Below are 16,599 nucleotides of genomic sequence, written 5' to 3' on the forward strand. Positions count from 1 at the left end.
CTGTCCCCTTCCACCTTAAAACTGTGGTCTCTAGTTCTAGACCCCCCCCCCCACTATGCTGCAGAGAAAGATTCTATCAAAGCCATCTATGTCTTTCATAATGTTATAAATATCTATCTGGTCATGCCACAGTCTCCTACATCCCAAAAGGAACAAACCCAGTCTACCCGTAACTATAGCCCTCCATTACAGTCAACATACTAGTAAATCTCCTCTGCACTCTCTATGCTAGACATGTGCTTCCTGTGTGACAACCATAAATGTATACAGCATTATAACATGTACCAATGTTTTGTACAGCTGCAATACAACATTCTGTCACACTCGGTGCCTCAGCCTGTCATAGCAAGAATTTCAAGTGTTACTTTCACTAGCCTATCCACCTGTGTCATCACTTTCAGAGAGCTAAGGACTTGCACAGAAAGTCTCCCTGTACATCAACACTCTTAAAGCCTTTGCCTTTTACTGTACATATGCTGTCAGTGTTTGACTTTCCAAAGTGCGAGACTTACACTTGTCCAGATTAGATTACATCTGCCACCGCTCCACCCAACTTTCCAGCTAATCCATGTCTCTGCATCTTCAGGCAACCTTTGTTGCTATCTACGACTCCACCACCAATCTTCACATCATCTACAAATTTATGAATCAGACCCCTACATTCTCATCTAAGTCATTTGTGTATACTAAGGTCCTAGCACCAATACTTGTGGCATACCACTAGTTACAGACTTCCAGTAAGATAAACCCACCCACCCCTACCCTCTGCATCTTATCACCAAGACTGCTTTGGAATCGTTTGCCACAAGTTGTGGCACAGTGACCACAACTCCTTAACTTTCAGGATAGGTAAGAATAGTTACGTTCCTTGCAGGAGAACTTTAAATTGGAGTAGGGCAAATTATGAGGGCATTAGGCAGGAACTAAGAGGCATTAATTGGGATCACCTTTTCTTTGGCAAGTCCACATCAAGCATGTGCAGAGGTTTTAAGATCAATTGCACAGAGTACAGGAAAGAGGATAATGAGGGAGAGGATGGGACTACCTAAGGATAAGGGAAGGAACATTTGCTTGGATACAGAGAATGTGAGTGAGGTACTTAATGAGTTCTTTGCTTCAGTATTTACCAAGGAAAAGGATATGGAGGACCAGGAGATCAGTGCTGAGTATATAAATACACTGGGTCATTTAGAGGTCAGGGAGGAGGAAGTGTTGGGCCTCCTAATAAGTATTAAGGTGGATAAGTCCCAGGGTCTGATCGGATTTACCCCAGGTTATTGAAGGAGGCAAAAGACAAGATTGCTAGGCCCTTGACTGGTATCTTCATGCCCTCTCTAGCCACAGGTGAGGTCCTGGAGGACTGGTGAGAAGCTAATGTTGTATTTCTATTTAAGAAGGGAACAAACGAAAATCCTGGGAACTATAGACTGAGGAGTCTCATGTCTGGTGTAGAGAAATTGCTGGAGAAAATTCTTAGGGATAGGATATATGAGCATTTGGAAACCCATGGAATTAGGGAGAACCAGCATGGCTTTGTGTGTGGCAGGTTGTGCCTTACCAACTTGATTTGAGTTTTTTTAAACAAGGTGGTGAGAGACTGATGAGGGCAGAGCAATGGATGTTGTCTACATGGATTTAATAAGGTGTTTGACAATGTCCCTCATAGGAGGCTAATCCAGAAGATTAAGATGCTTGGGGTCTGTAGTGAATTAGCTGTTTGGGTTTAGAACTGGCTTGTGCGCAGAGGACAGGATAGTGGTAGAAGGGACTGATTCGAGCTGGAGGTCTATAACTAGTGGTGTTCTGCAGGGTTCTCAGTTGGGACTCTGCTGTTTGTGATGCATATAGATGACCTGGATGAACATGTAGATGGGTGGATTAATAAATTTGCAGATAATATCAAGATTGATGAAGTTGCGGCTGGTGTAAAAGACTGGCAAAGAATACAACACAATATGGACCAGTTGCAGATATGGGCTGAGATGGCAAATGCAAGGAGACAGTAAATTGAAGGGCAAGATCCTTAACAGTATTGCTGAGCAGAGAGATCTTGGGATCCAAGTTCATAGCTCCTTGAAAGTGGCTGCATAGTCGATAAGGTGGTTAAGGCGGCTTATGGAATGCTAGTCGAGGTACTGAGTTCAAAAGTCAAGAGATTATGTTGTAAATTTATAAAGCTCTGGTTAGGCCATATATGAAGTAATGCATACAGTTCTGGTCGCTCCACTATAGGAAAGATGTTGAGGCTTTGGACAGAATGCAGAAGAGGTTTACCAGAACGCTGCCTGGTTGAGAGAGCATGTGCTATCATGAGATGCTGGATAAACTTGGGTTGTTTTTTTTCTGGAGCACTGGAGGCTGAGGGGAGATCTGACAGAGGTTTACAAGATTATGAGAAACGTCGATAGAGTGGACAGAGAGTACCTGTTTCCCAGGGTTGAAATGTCTAATACCAGAGGGCATACATTGGAGGTGAAAGGAGGTAGGTTCAAGGGGGATGTGAAGGGTAAGCTTTTACTCAGACTTGTGAATGCCTGGTATGTGCTGCCTGCTTTGTGGTAGAGGCAAATACATTTGAGGTTTTTAAAGAGATGTTTGGTTAGGCACATGTAAGGAAGATAAAGGGCTATAGGCATGGTGTAGGTAGGAGTAAAAAGTAAATTTTGATTTACTTTTTAGCTGGTTTGGCAGAACATTGTGGGCCTGATGGCCTGTTCCTGTGCTGTACTGTTCTATGTTCTACACCTTTGGTTTAAGGTGCTTTGCCCTCTCGGACCACCCTACCACATGGGACTTCATCAAAAGCCCCACTAAAGGTTCATATAAACCACATCTACTGCCCTGCCCTTCCTAATTTTCCTTATTAGATCCTCAAGAAACTATCAGCTTTGTGAGACATAATCCCTGCTCAAACTGTACTGACCCCTCCTAATCAGTCCCTTTCTTTCCAAGTGAACACAAATCCTGTTTCTTAGCATTATTTTTAATAAAGTTCCAACCGCTGATGTAAGATTTACAGGCCTGTAGATGCCTCTCTTTTCCCTTCTGCTCTGCTCAGCAAGCAGATGATGTTAGTTATCCTCTAGCCCTCTGGTACTTCACCTGAAGCAAACAAAAGTGCAAAAACATCTCCATTAGAGCCCCAGACAATCACTTTTTTGCATCTTTTAATATTCTGGGATAGATCACACTTGCCTTGAGGATTTATCCACCTTAATGTATATCTATATCTTTAACATTTCCTCCTTCCTGATACAGAGGTGACGATTCAAGAACCAGAAGCTCTTTACCCTGCACCAGCTCTTCATCTATCCTCTCTTCCTACTGCCACCTTCACCAGCACATGGCACAGGGAGCAACACAGAAATTATAACCCTGGAGATTTTGCTTGTTCAACTTCCAAACTTTGCTTTACAGGATCGCATCTCCCTTTCTGCTGATTTCATTAGTACCAATATGGACCACAACCTCTGACTGCTTAATCTTCCCCCTCAGAGTATCCTGTGCTCAGGCAGAGGCATCAACCTGTTCAAGACAAAGGTGATGCCACACCTGGAGTATTGTGTTTCAGTTTTGGTCACCCTGTTGTTGGAGATGTGACAAAGATAGAAAGAATGCAAAGAATACTTACAAGAATGTTGCCAGGACTCGAGCTAGGAATTTAATCTTTGGAGTATAGGGACTAAAAGTGTATAAAATCATGAGGGACATAGATAAGGTGAATGCACACAGTCTTCTTTCCCAGAGAAATAAACCAAAAAACTAGAGGTCATAAGATTAAGATGAGGGGAAAAGATTTAAAAGAAACCTGAGGGGCAACTTCATGCAGAGGGTGGTGGGTATTTGGAATGAGCTGCCAGAGGAAGTGGTTGAGGTTGGTTCCTGAACAACATTTATTTGACATTTGAATAAGTATTTGGATTGGAAAGGTTTGGAAGAATAAGGGCTAATCTCACAGAAGGGGGATTAGCTTAGGTGGGCAACCTGGGAGGGGTTGTGTCAACGGGCCTGTTTCCATCCTGTTTGACCCTGTCCTCGACTCTGGGACCAGTGAGCCTTGTGGTCACAGAAACACTGTCTGTGTCCCTAACTATGGAGTATTCTATCACTATTGTTTGTGTAGATTTTGTCCTTACCTGCTACACAAAAAAGCCAGTTGTGGTATCACTGATCTGATACATGCTGTTGCTTTCCCCTGAGAGGCTCCTAAGTGGTGTACCTATTATACAGGGGAAGAACCACAAGAGATCCTGTGCTACCTGCCTTCATAACCCTGGGTTCAAACATACTGGCTTCACTGAGCACAGCGCTGGGCCCCATATTGCTGGGTTCAATTGCACTATGAACACTACAAGCAGCTTCTGTCTGCGTATCCCTGGGTTAGACTACACTAGGAGCACCATACACAGTTCCCATCTGCATATCCCCAGGTCCCTACACTGGGAGCACTGCTATTCTCCACTGTGCCTCTGCTATGGGTCTCACTCTCTTCAGCAAGCCCTCTCCCCACAAGCATTGATACTGTTAAATAAGGCAGACTGAATAGTGTGAAGCTGGGACAGGCCACAGGAAGATAACCGATGAGTCAGCCGCCCAGAGTCCTGCTCTGACACGCTTCTCCAGTGGATTCCAAGGCAAGGTCAGCTGCTACTCTCCAGGCTGTCCACGTCCCCTCGGAGTTGCTCCAGTTTCTGTCCGCTGTACGAGACTTGGTGTCCCACAACCTCCCATCCATCAACAGACCGTCACTGTGAAGCCGTACTGCAACTTATTTCTCAAGTGGTCAATGAAGGCGCCGAGGGTAAGGGTCAGAGGCAAGGGAGCTAGCCTCTTCTCCAGGAGCCCTCCCACCACCCAGTTGCTGTCCAAGGAACCTGGTTTGGGGGAAGAGGAAGTTGGGGAAGAGAGGGGATGGGAGCAAGAGGAGGATGGGGAGCAGGGAGGCAGGTGAAGGAGAGCATGTGAGGGATGGAGAGGGTAGCATGGTGGAGAGAGGTGCAGAGGGGGAAGTGGGGTGAGAGACTGTTAGACAGATCTGCACAGGGACTTACTATCTATGGTGCTCAGTGAAGCTCCATTCACCATTCTCTCCACATGTCTCCATGACCCTTATCCTTATTTACCCTCTCCCTCAGCCCCTCACCCTGTCTATCACTCTCCCTCCCCACCCCCACCCTGTCTCACCCTAATCTCCCCCCTCACTGTGTCTCCTTTTCACCCTGCCCAGTTCCCCCTCTCCGTCTCCCCTACACCTCATCGTGTCTGACTCTCCTCCCTCAGGTATCTCTCTGTATCTCACCTTCCCCTCCATCTCACCGCCTCCCCCTCCCTCACTGGCACCTTCACCGTCTCTCTGTGGATCTATATCGTTTCCATAGCTACTCTCCCCCACATTTTGTTTTGTTTTCTACCCACCATACTCCCCAAGAGCCCCATAGTCCTTACCACTGCACTCCCCAACCCCATACACCCCACTCTCCATATTACCCACATCACTGTACTCGCACTCAGTCTTCCCACCTGCATCCCCCCCCCACCCTCGTACTCCCATTGATTCCCTCCAACAGTTATCACCTACCTCTGAACACCATGTTTGCCTTGGGGATGTCCAGCTGGTACCCGAAGGAGAAAGTGGTGTCCTGGGTCTGGGTGCTGGCCTCGAAGCCAACCCCCACCTGAACCTGTGCAGGGAGAGCCGCCACCATCAATGCCCACCTCTGCCCACAAATACGGATGCACTGCTTTCTCAAACTGCCCATATATGGGAACCGTGAACCCGCACACAAGAAATATAAATGACCTGGATGAATGTACTGACGAGCTAATTTGTAAATCGAACAATGATGGCATGGTGAATTGTGTAGAAGACTGCCACTGGAAACATCAGGATGGTAGATCCACTGTAGAAATAGGCAGAGAAATAGCAGATGGAGGATAACCCAGACAAATATAAAGTGAAGCACTTTGGGTACAGCACACTGTTAATGGCAATACTCTGAACAGTGCTGAAGTACAGAGAGGTCTTAGTGTCCAAATTCATAGCTCCCTGAAAGTTGTTACACAGGCTGATAGGGTGGTAAAGCAGACACATGGCATGATTGCCTTCATCAGCCAGGGCATGGAGTATATGAGTCATTAAATAATGGAGCATAGAGTGCATGTCTGGTCACCCCATTACAAGAAGGATATGGAGACTTTTGAGAGGGTGCAGAAGGATGTGAAGACTTTTGAGGGGGTGCAGAAGAGGTTTACCATGATACTGCCTGGATTCAACAGTAATAGTGAGAAGGAGAGCTTGGATAAGCTTGGGTTCCAATTCTCTGGAGAGTTGGAAGCAGGTGGGAGACGTGGCAGAGATCTATAAAATACTGAGAGGGATAAATAGTAAGGCACAGTCAGAATCTTTCTCCCAAAATAGAAATGTCAAATACAGGTTTGCCGATTGAGTAGAAAAGGCAGCGACTCTCGGCAGTTTGGAGCTTTCAACAGTGCCGAATTCGTGTTTGGGATTGATTGACAAGAATATATTAAAATAAGGCAGGGGCAAGTGGAATGGCTATTGTTGGATTGGACAGAGTTAGCGTGGGAATTTTGAGGCTTTAGCTCTTCGAAGTTTCAGCAAGAGAGGCATGAGAGAAGGCAAAAAAGTTGTAGGTAGTGATTTTTTTTTCCTCTGCCAGTTTATTGTTTTTGTTTCTTTACATTTGCTCAGTTAGGATAGTAGAGATGCCAGATAGGAGAGTTGAATGCTCCTCTTGTGGGATGTGGGAAGGCAGGGAGACATCCAGTGCATCCAGCTTCAGCTTCTAACACACCACGTTAAAGAGTTGGAACAGGAATTGGATGAACTCTGGATTATTCAGGAAGCTTAGCAGTGATAGTTAGGACATATACAAAAATAGTTACATCCAAGGTGCAAGACACAGGAAACTGGGTGAAAGTCAGGAAGGAGAAAGGGATTAAACAGCAAGTAAAGAGTAGCCCTATGGCCATCCCCTTCAACAACAGGTATACCACTTTGGAGGCTGTTGGGACAGTGCCCTGGAAGAGGAAAGTCACATCAGTCAGGTCTCTTACACTGAGTCTGACTCAGAAAAGAAAGGGGGAGAAGAGGTAAGCTGTGGTGATAGGGGATTCATTGGTTAGAAGAACAGAAAGGAGGATCTGTGGACAAGAATGAGATTCCCAGATGGTATAATGCCTCTTGGGTGCCAGGGTTTGGGACGTCTTGGATCGAGTCCTCAGCATTCCTAAGTGGGAGGGTGAACAGGCAAAAATCGTGGTCCATGCAGGTACCAATGACAAGGTTCTGCAAAGGGAGTTCAAGGAGTTAGATGCTATGTTAAAGGACAGGACGTCCACATTTGTGATCTCGGGATTGCTAACCGTGCCACATGCTAGTGAAGCCAGAAATTGGGAAGATTATACAATTTAACACATGGCTAAGGAGTTGGTGTATGAGGGAGAACGTAAGATTTTTGGATCATTGGGCTCTCCTCCAGGGAAAGTGGGACCTGCACAGAAGAGACAGTTTGACAGTTTGCACCTGAACTGGAAGGGGATTAATATCTTAGCAGGAAGGTTTGCTAGTGCTGAAACTCGAGTTGAGGGGGATGGGAACCAGAGTGCCAGAATAGTTAGTGGAGAGGTTGTGGAATCTGATGCTGTAAAGTCAAAGTCAAGAACCAAAAGATTAAGCATGGTGCGACTAATGTCCTGAGATGTGCATTTTTCAATGCAAGGAATATGGTAGGAAAGGCAGATGAGCACAGGTCATGGATCAACACCTGGAATCATGATATTGTAACCATTAGTGAGAGTTGGTTGCAGGTGGGCAAGACTAACAGCTCAATATTTCAGGGTTCTGTAGATTTAGATTTGACAGAGGGAGGGATTAAAGAAGGAGGGGTGGTGTTACTAGTCAGGGAAAATGTCATGGCAGTGCTTAGTCAGGACAGACTGGAGAACTCATTCAGTGAGGCGCTGTTGGTGGAACTGAGAATTAAGAAATGTACAATCACATTAATGGGGCTATAATACAGACCACCCAACAGTTCGAGGGATTTTGAGGAAAAAAGAAAATTGCAGAGAGATTGCAAGAAACACAAGGCTGTTATAATAAGTGATTTTAACTTTCCAAATATTGACTGGAACTCCCATACTGTAAAAGAACAGATAGGATAGAGTTCATCAAATGTGTTCAGGAACATTTCTTGAATCAGTATATTGAAGTCTAACGAGAGTGTGTGTGATACTTGATCTGTTACTAGGGAGTGAGACAGGGCAGAAGACAGAATTCTGTGTAAAAGAACACTTTGCCTATAGTGATCGCCATTCCATTAATTTTAAAGTAAATATGCAAAGTGACAGGACAGGTCCGCAGGTTGAGATTCTAAATTGGAGAAAGACAAGTTTTTATGGTATCACAAAGGATCTGGCAAGTGTGGTTGGGAGAGGTAGCTTACTGGCAGAAATGCACGTGGTAAGTGGGAGGCTTTTAAAGGTCAAATTTTGAGAGTAAAAAGTTTGTATGTGCCTATCAGAATAAAAGGTAAAGATAACAGGTGAATCTAGGCTTTCAAGAAATATTGAGGCCCTGGTTAAGAAAATAAAGGAGGTGCATAGTAAGACAGGGAGGAATAAATAGACTGCTTATGGAGGATAAGAAATGCAAGAGGATACTTAAAGAAATCAGGAGAGTTAAAGTAGACATGAGGCTGCTCTAGCAGACAAGGTGAAGGAGAGTTTACAGACATAAGAGCAAAAGGACAAATTGGTTCTCTGGAAGATCAGCACGTTATTCCATTTGAGAAGCCAAAAGAGTTCGGGAAGACCTTAAATAATTTTTTGCATCTATATTTCCTGAGGAGATAGACAGAGTCTATGGAAGTGAGACAAAGCAGCATCAACTTCGTGGACCCTATACAGATTAGAGGAGGACATGCTTTCTGTCTTGAGGCAAATTAGGGTGGATAAATCCCCAGGGCCTGACAAGGTGGACAACTTGACTCTGTGGGAGGCAAGTGAAGAAATTGCTGGAGAGCTAGCAGAGATATTTAAGTCATCCTTCACGATAGATGAGGTACAAGAGGATTAGAGGATAGCCAATGTTGTTCTGTTGTTCTAGAAAGGCAAAAATAAACCAGGATATTATAGGCCGATGAGCCTGACACCAGTACTGGGAAATTTACTGGAAGGTATTCTGAGGGATCAGATATATAAGTATTATAATAGAGATGGACTGGTTAAGGATAGTCAGTATGGCTTTAGCTTTGTGGGAGAAGCCAGAGAATGGTAGTAGATGGCTGCCTCGCTGACTGGAGGCCTGTGACTAGTGAGGTGCTGCAGAGTTCGGTGTTGGGTCTATTGTTGCGTGTTATCAATTGTATATCTACGATCTGGATGATAATGTGGTTAATTGGATCAGAAAATTTGTGGATGACACCAAGACTGGAGCTGTAGTGGACAATGATGAAGGCTACCATACCTTCAAGCGGGATCTGAACCAGCTAGAGAAATGGTTGAAAAATGGCAGACAAAATTTAATGCAGACAAGTGCGAGGTGTTGCACTTCTGTAGGATCATCCAGGGTAGGTCATACACAGTGAACGGTAGGGCACTGAGGAGTGTGGTAGAACAAAGGGATCTGGGAAAACAGGCCCATAATTCATTGAACTCGACAGCTCAGGTAGATAGGGTCATAAAGAAAGCTTTTGGCCTTCATAAATCAAAGTACTGAATATAGGAGATAGGATACGATGTCGAAGTTGTATACGATATTGGTGAAGCTTAATTTGGAGTACTGTGTGCAGTTTTGGTCACCTACCTATAGAAAAGGTGCAAAGGAGGTTGAAAGAGTACAGAGAAAATTTACAAGGATATTCTCGGGTCTGGAGGACCTGAGTTATAAAGAAAGATTGAATAGGTTAGGACTGTGTTCTTTGGAACATAGAAGATTGAGAGGAGATTTAATACAGTTATACAAAATTATGAGGGGTATAGACAGGGTGAATAGAAGCATGCTTTTCCATTGAGGTTGGGTGGGACAACAACCAGAGGTCATAGATTAAATGTGAAAAGTTTAAGGGCAACATGAAGAGAAACTTCTTCATTCAGAAGGTCATAGGAGTGTATAATGAGCTGCCAGCACAAGCAGTGCATGGGAACTTGATTTCAATATTTAAGAGAAGTTTGGATAGGTACATCAATGGTAGTGCTATGGAGGTTTATGGTCCTGGTGCAGGTTGATGAAGTAGTCAATTTAAATGGTTCAGCATGGACTAGATGGGCCAAAGGGACAGTTTCCGCGCTATACTTTCTATCACTCTGTGACATAAGGACATCCATTAAAGGCGAGACTGGGAGTTTGGTGGCGATGTGTCGGGCAAGAGTATTGAAACAAAGTGTGGTGGGTGCCTGGAATGGGGAGGATATGGATCAAGAACAGGCAGACAGATTTTGTTAGATTGACATTGTGGGCGGTATGAAGATGGTGAGCTGAATGTACTATTCCTATTCTGCACTGACCATTTATGTTCTGTGTTGTTTAGTTCTCCAGACCAACCATAGGTTTCCATCTCTCTCTTGAAATCCTGCGACTTGTGGGCTTTGCTATACTTGTTACCCTTACAGAGGCTGTCAGCATGGCTCTGCTTGTGGGGAAAAATTGCCTTACTTAGATACAGACTGCCGTCCCGTTTACAAAGACTACTGCTCCGCGTACACAGACTGCCATGTCATGTACACAGACACCACCGCTGCACAGATGTACACATAGCGCCACCCAGTGCATGCACACACCCCAATGCCTGTGTACACATACACAAACCAGCACCCTGATTATTTACACACAACCCAACACCCCATTTACACAGACAAAGCCCACAGCCCACAAACACAGGCACCCCGTGGATGCGCACATGCACAGTCAATCCGCATATATATACACACACAGCTGCAACATGGATATATACACAGAAAAACAGTCACCCCAGAGGCGCGCACACAGCCGCCACATATACAGTATGTACACATGCAGACTCCCACACACTGTGCAGGAAGCCACACTGCGCTGCATACACACGTACACAGTTTCCATGCATGTACACATACACACACTCTGCCCAGCATATACATATACAGACTGCCACCTCGCGCGCACGCACACACACACACACACGTTGCTCCTGTCTACGCATACACACTGTTATCAGCATATGGGAACACATCCATCTGGTGTATACACACACACACACACACACACACACACACACACAGTGCCCTGTGTATACACACAGCTGCCACATATGCGCAAACACACACCATTTGTGTAAATGCACACGCCACCTATTTAAATGCACACACTAGCACCACTGCCAGTGTAAAGGTGCACTGTTGTCAAACATAAAGATACACACCATCCAGTGTACACACACTCTGCCATATGGCATACAAATACATACAAAACACACACACACTCTGCAAACACATAAATTGCTGCCCCGTGTAACACTCACACACCACGTTGTAAACACACACACCATACCTGTGAAAACACACACAGACCATTACCCATATAAGCACACACACTTACCACCTGTGTAAGTACACACCACCGCTCAGGTAAACACACACTGTTGCCCCTCATAAACAAACACACCATCCTGTGTATCTACACACACAAGTACAATGCTCGCACAGGAAACCCCACCCCACACAATCAGAGCCCAGGCCGGCGATGACGGCTCATTGTCCTTCTCCTTGCTCACCTGATCATTGGCTTGATGGTAGTAACTAGCATGGGCACCCCCTCGACCAATGTTTAATGTCCCAACCCAGTGAGAGGCTGCAGGATACAGAGAAAAGGTTCAGGTACTAGAAAATACAACAGATACCGTCAGTGAAACACTCCAATACACACTGCACATCATTGTAACACAGACACCCCACCCCTCACTGTAACACTGACACATCCCATACACGTCACCATAAGAATCTGACACATCATGCACTCCTCGCTCTAAAACATCGAAAACTCCTCGCTCTAAAACATCGAAAACTCCTCTCTCTAATGCTGACACATCCCACACCCCATGCAACCCTCACTCTAATACCAACACACTGCACGCCCCTCACTCTGACATCCATACAATCTGCACTTCACATTCTCACACCAGTACAACCCACGCCCTTGAATTTAACACTGACACACCTGCAAACCTCTCTGTAACAGCGACTCACTGGCGCCCCTCAATTTAGCACAAACATAACCCACACAGCTGACTGTAAACTCTGACGCACCACAAACCCCTCACTCTCAGACTCTGACACAGCCGGCACTCCTCACTATCAGTGACATACCCTGCGCCCATCACCATAACACCAAGACATCTTGCACCAAGCATTGTAAGGCTCTGACACATCCTGCACTCTTCACTGTTATCACTGACACACTTTGCACCACTCACTAACAGCGACACAAAATGCACTCTTCACTCTAGCACAAACACACTCTGCACCACTCACAGTAACACTCTGACATACACCATACACCTTATTGTAACAACACATCCTGCACCCCTCACTGTATCAGATGCTGCATTGCTCACTCTAACACTGACACACCTTGCACCACTTACCCCAACACCGACATGCTCCGTGCCCCTCACTCTAACACTGACACACCTTGCACCACTCACCCCAACACCGACATGCTCCGTGCCCCTCACTCTAACACTGACACATCTTGCACCACTCACTCCAACACCGACATGCTCCGTGCCCCTCACTCTAACACTGACACACCTTGCACCACTCACTCCAACACTGACATGCTCCGTGCCCCTCACTCTAACACTGACACACCTTGCACCACTCACCCCAACACCGACATGCTTGCTGTAACATTGACACAGCCCGCAATGCTCAATGTAACTGACAAACCCCGCACACCTCACTGTAATACCAACACATCATGCACCCCTCACTGTAACTGATACACTCTGCAATCTTCCCTCTAACACACTGACAGACCCTGCACTCCTCATGCTAACACTGACATACCCTACACCACTCACTGCAACATCGACACACATGTCGCATTCCTCACTATAACACTGTAACACACCCCACACTAATCACTCTGACAGACCCCGGATTCATTTGAACACTCTGACATACCTTGCACCTCTCACAGTAACACTGACACACCAAGCGCTCCTCACTCTGACACACCCCATGACCCTCACTGTAACAACGTGATGCACCCTGGACCCCTCACGGTAAAATCGACACATCCCACACCCCTCACTATACCACCGATATGTCCTACACTCCTCAATGCAACTCTTACAAACCCCGCACCCCTCATCATAACACTAGTGCAGCCCACATTCCTCACTCAAACACCGACACACCTCACAGCCCTTACAGTAAAACCGACACATGCCAACTCCTCACTATAACACTGCCAAACACCCTACACCCCTCACTGTACTACTGATACCACACCCAGTCACTGAATGACACAAACTGCACTTGTAAATAACACCAACACATCCCGCACCTCCCACTATAACACTGATACACCCTGCAATCCTCATTTTAACACCCTGACACACCCCACACTAACTGTAGCTCCAACACACTCCACCCCCTTCACAGTAACAAGGTGACGCACCCTGCACCCCTCAGTGTAGCACTGATATTACACACCTATAGACCATAAGACATAGGAGTATTATTAGGCCATCTGGCCCATTGAGTCTGCTCCGCCAGTCAATCATGGCTGATCCTGTTTTTCTCCTCTTCAACTCCATTTCCTGGCCTTCTCCTTGTAACCTTTGATGCCTTACCCAATCAAGAACCTATCAATCTCTGCCTTAAATATACCCAACCACAGGGCCTCCACAGTTGCACATGGCAACAAATTCCACAAATTCACCAACCTTTGGCGAAAGAAATTTCTCCGCATCTCTGTATTGAAAGGGTACCCCTCTATCCTGAGGCTGTGCCATCTTGTCCTAGATTCTCCCACCATGGGAAACATCCTTTTCACATCTACTCTGTCTAGGCCTTTCAACAATTAAAAGGTTTCAATGTGGTCCCCCCTCATCCTCCAGCGAGTACAGACCCAGAGCCATCAAACGTTCCTCGTATGATAACCCTTTCATTCCTGGAATCATCCTTGTGAACCACCTCTGGGCCCTCTCCAATGCCAGCACATCTTTTCTAAGATGAGGGACCTAAAACTGTTCACAATACTCAAGGTGAGGCCTCACCAGTGCCTCTAAACCCTCAGCATCACATCCTTGCCTTTGTTATCTAGACCTCTTGAAATGAATGCTAACATGGCATTTGCCTTCCTCATCACTGACTCAATCTGCAAGTTAATCTTTAGGGTGTTCTGCACAAGAACTCCCAAGTTCCTTTGCATCCTACTTGTAATCTCCTCAAAGTATTCCAACAGGTTCATCAGGCAGGATTTTCCCTGAAGGAAACCATGCTGACTTTGTACTATCATGTCCTGTGTCACCAAGTACTCCATCACCTCATCCTTAACAATTGACTCTAACATCTTCCCAACCACTGAGGTCAGGGTAACTGGTCTATAATTTCCTCTCTGATACCTTCCTCCTTTCTTAAAAAGTGGAGTGACATTTACAATTTTCCAGTCCTCTGGCACCATGCTAGAGTCCAATGATTTTTGAAAGATCATATCTAATGCCAGCACAATCTCTAATGCTACCTCATTCAGAACCCTAGGATGCAGTTCATCTGGTCCTACTTATGTACCTTTAGGTCTTTCAGTTTTTTGGGCACCTTCTCTCTTGTAATAGTAACTGCACCCACTTCTCTTCCTTCACACACTATAGCATCAGGCATACTTCTAGTGTCTTCACTGCGACACCGCCACGCCCCTCACCGTGACACCAACACACCCCACACCTCTCACTGTGACCGACACATCCCACACACCTCACTCTAACACTAAAACACACCGCACCACTTACTTGAACACTGACACACACCACATCCCACATTGCAACACCAAACACCCCAAATATCTCACTCTAACTCTGACACACCCTGCACCCCTCAATGTAACACCCCTGCACAGCTCACTGTAACATCAACACATTCCGCACCACTTATTCTAACACTGACACACCCTGTACCTCTCACTGTAACACACCCCACAGCACACACTCTAGTATCGGCATACCCTGCAACCCTCACTCTAACATTGATACACCGTGCAACGCTCACCCCAGTGAAACACTGACACTCCCAACACTCTCACTGTAACACTAACACACCCCACGCCCCTAATGATGCACCCCACAGCCCTTACTGAAAATACCAATACACCTTGAATTCACTGTATCACTGACACAACCCACACTCTTCACTGTAACTAAAGTGGATAGCAAAAGCTCTATCAAGTTTGTAAAAAGTAAAAGAGAGATGAGAGTGAATGTAGGACTGCTAGAAAATGAGGCAGGAGAGGTAATAATGGGGGACAAGGAGACGGTTGATGAACTAAATGAGTATTTTGCATCAGTCTTCACTGTGGAAGACACCATCAGCGTGCCAGATGTTGTAGCGTGTGAAGGAAGAAAAGCTGGTGCAGTTACTATTACATGGGAGAATGTGCTCAAAAAAGCTGAAAGACTTAAAGGTACATAAGTCACCCGGACCAGATGAACTGCACCCTAAAGTTCTGAAGGAGGCAGTGCTAGAGATTGTGGCGGCATTAGAAATGATCTTTCAAAAATCATTGGAATCTGGCATGGTGCTGGAGGCCTGGAATATTGCAAATTTCACTCCACTCTTTAAGAAAGGAGGAAGGCAGCAGAAAGGAAATTATAGATCAGTTAGCATGGCCTCAGTGGTTGGGAAGATGTTAGAGTCAATTGTTAAGGATGAGGTGATGCAGTACTTGGTGACACAAGACAAGAAAGGACAAAATCTGCATGGTTTCCTTAAGGGAAAATTCTGTCTGGCAAACCTGTACGAATAGTTTGAGGAGATTACAAGTAGGATAGATAAAGGAGATGCTGTGGATGTTGTACATTTAGACTTTCAGAAGGCCTTTGAAAAAGTGCCACACATGAGGCTGCTTAGCAAGTTAAGAGCCTGTGGTATTACAGGAAAGTTCCTGACATGGTTAGAGCATTAGTTGATTGAAAGGAGGCAGCAAGTGGGAATAAAAGGATCCTTGTCTGGTTGGCTGTCAGTGACTATGGTGTTTTGCTGGGGTCGGTGTTGGGACCGCTTCATTTTATGCTGTATATAAATGACTTAGATGATGAAACTGATTGCTTTGTTGCCAAGTTTGCAGATGATACAAAGATTGGTGGAGATGCAGGCAGTGTTGAGGAAACGGTTAGGATGCAGAGGGACTTAGACAGATTAGGAGAATGGGCAAGAAAGTGGCAAATGAAACACAATGTTGGAAAATGCATGGTCATGCACAATGGTAGTAGAAATAAATGTGCAGACTATTTTCTAAACAGGAAGAAAATCCAAAATTCTGAGATGCCAAGGGACTTGGAAGTCGTTGTGCAGAACACCCTGAAGGTTGAGTCAGCGGTGAAG

At 45.5% G+C, this 16,599-nt stretch overlaps 1 protein-coding gene across 6 annotated transcripts in view; it reads right to left on the reverse strand.

Moving 5' to 3' along the window:
- LOC140192951 (mitochondrial import receptor subunit TOM40B-like) overlaps positions 1 to 16,599 on the reverse strand; it is a 162,344-nt gene that overhangs the window by 116,044 nt on the left and 29,701 nt on the right. For 4 of the 6 annotated variants that reach the window (XM_072250429.1, XM_072250428.1, XM_072250426.1 and 1 more), the window contains 2 exons: positions 11,769 to 11,845; positions 5,579 to 5,681 (listed from right to left, as the gene is read on the reverse strand). In XM_072250429.1, coding sequence (XP_072106530.1) covers positions 5,579 to 5,681; positions 11,769 to 11,845 — 180 coding nt within the window. Of the gene's footprint in view, positions 1 to 770; positions 3,103 to 3,645; positions 4,875 to 5,578; positions 5,682 to 11,768; positions 11,846 to 16,599 lie in introns of those variants that run through there. The other 2 variants (XM_072250431.1, XM_072250427.1) reach the window with 2 other exon arrangements.

The sequence above is a fragment of the Mobula birostris genome, unplaced genomic scaffold, assembly GCF_030028105.1.
Source record: "Mobula birostris isolate sMobBir1 unplaced genomic scaffold, sMobBir1.hap1 scaffold_319, whole genome shotgun sequence".
Taxonomy (NCBI): Eukaryota; Metazoa; Chordata; class Chondrichthyes; order Myliobatiformes; family Myliobatidae; genus Mobula; species Mobula birostris.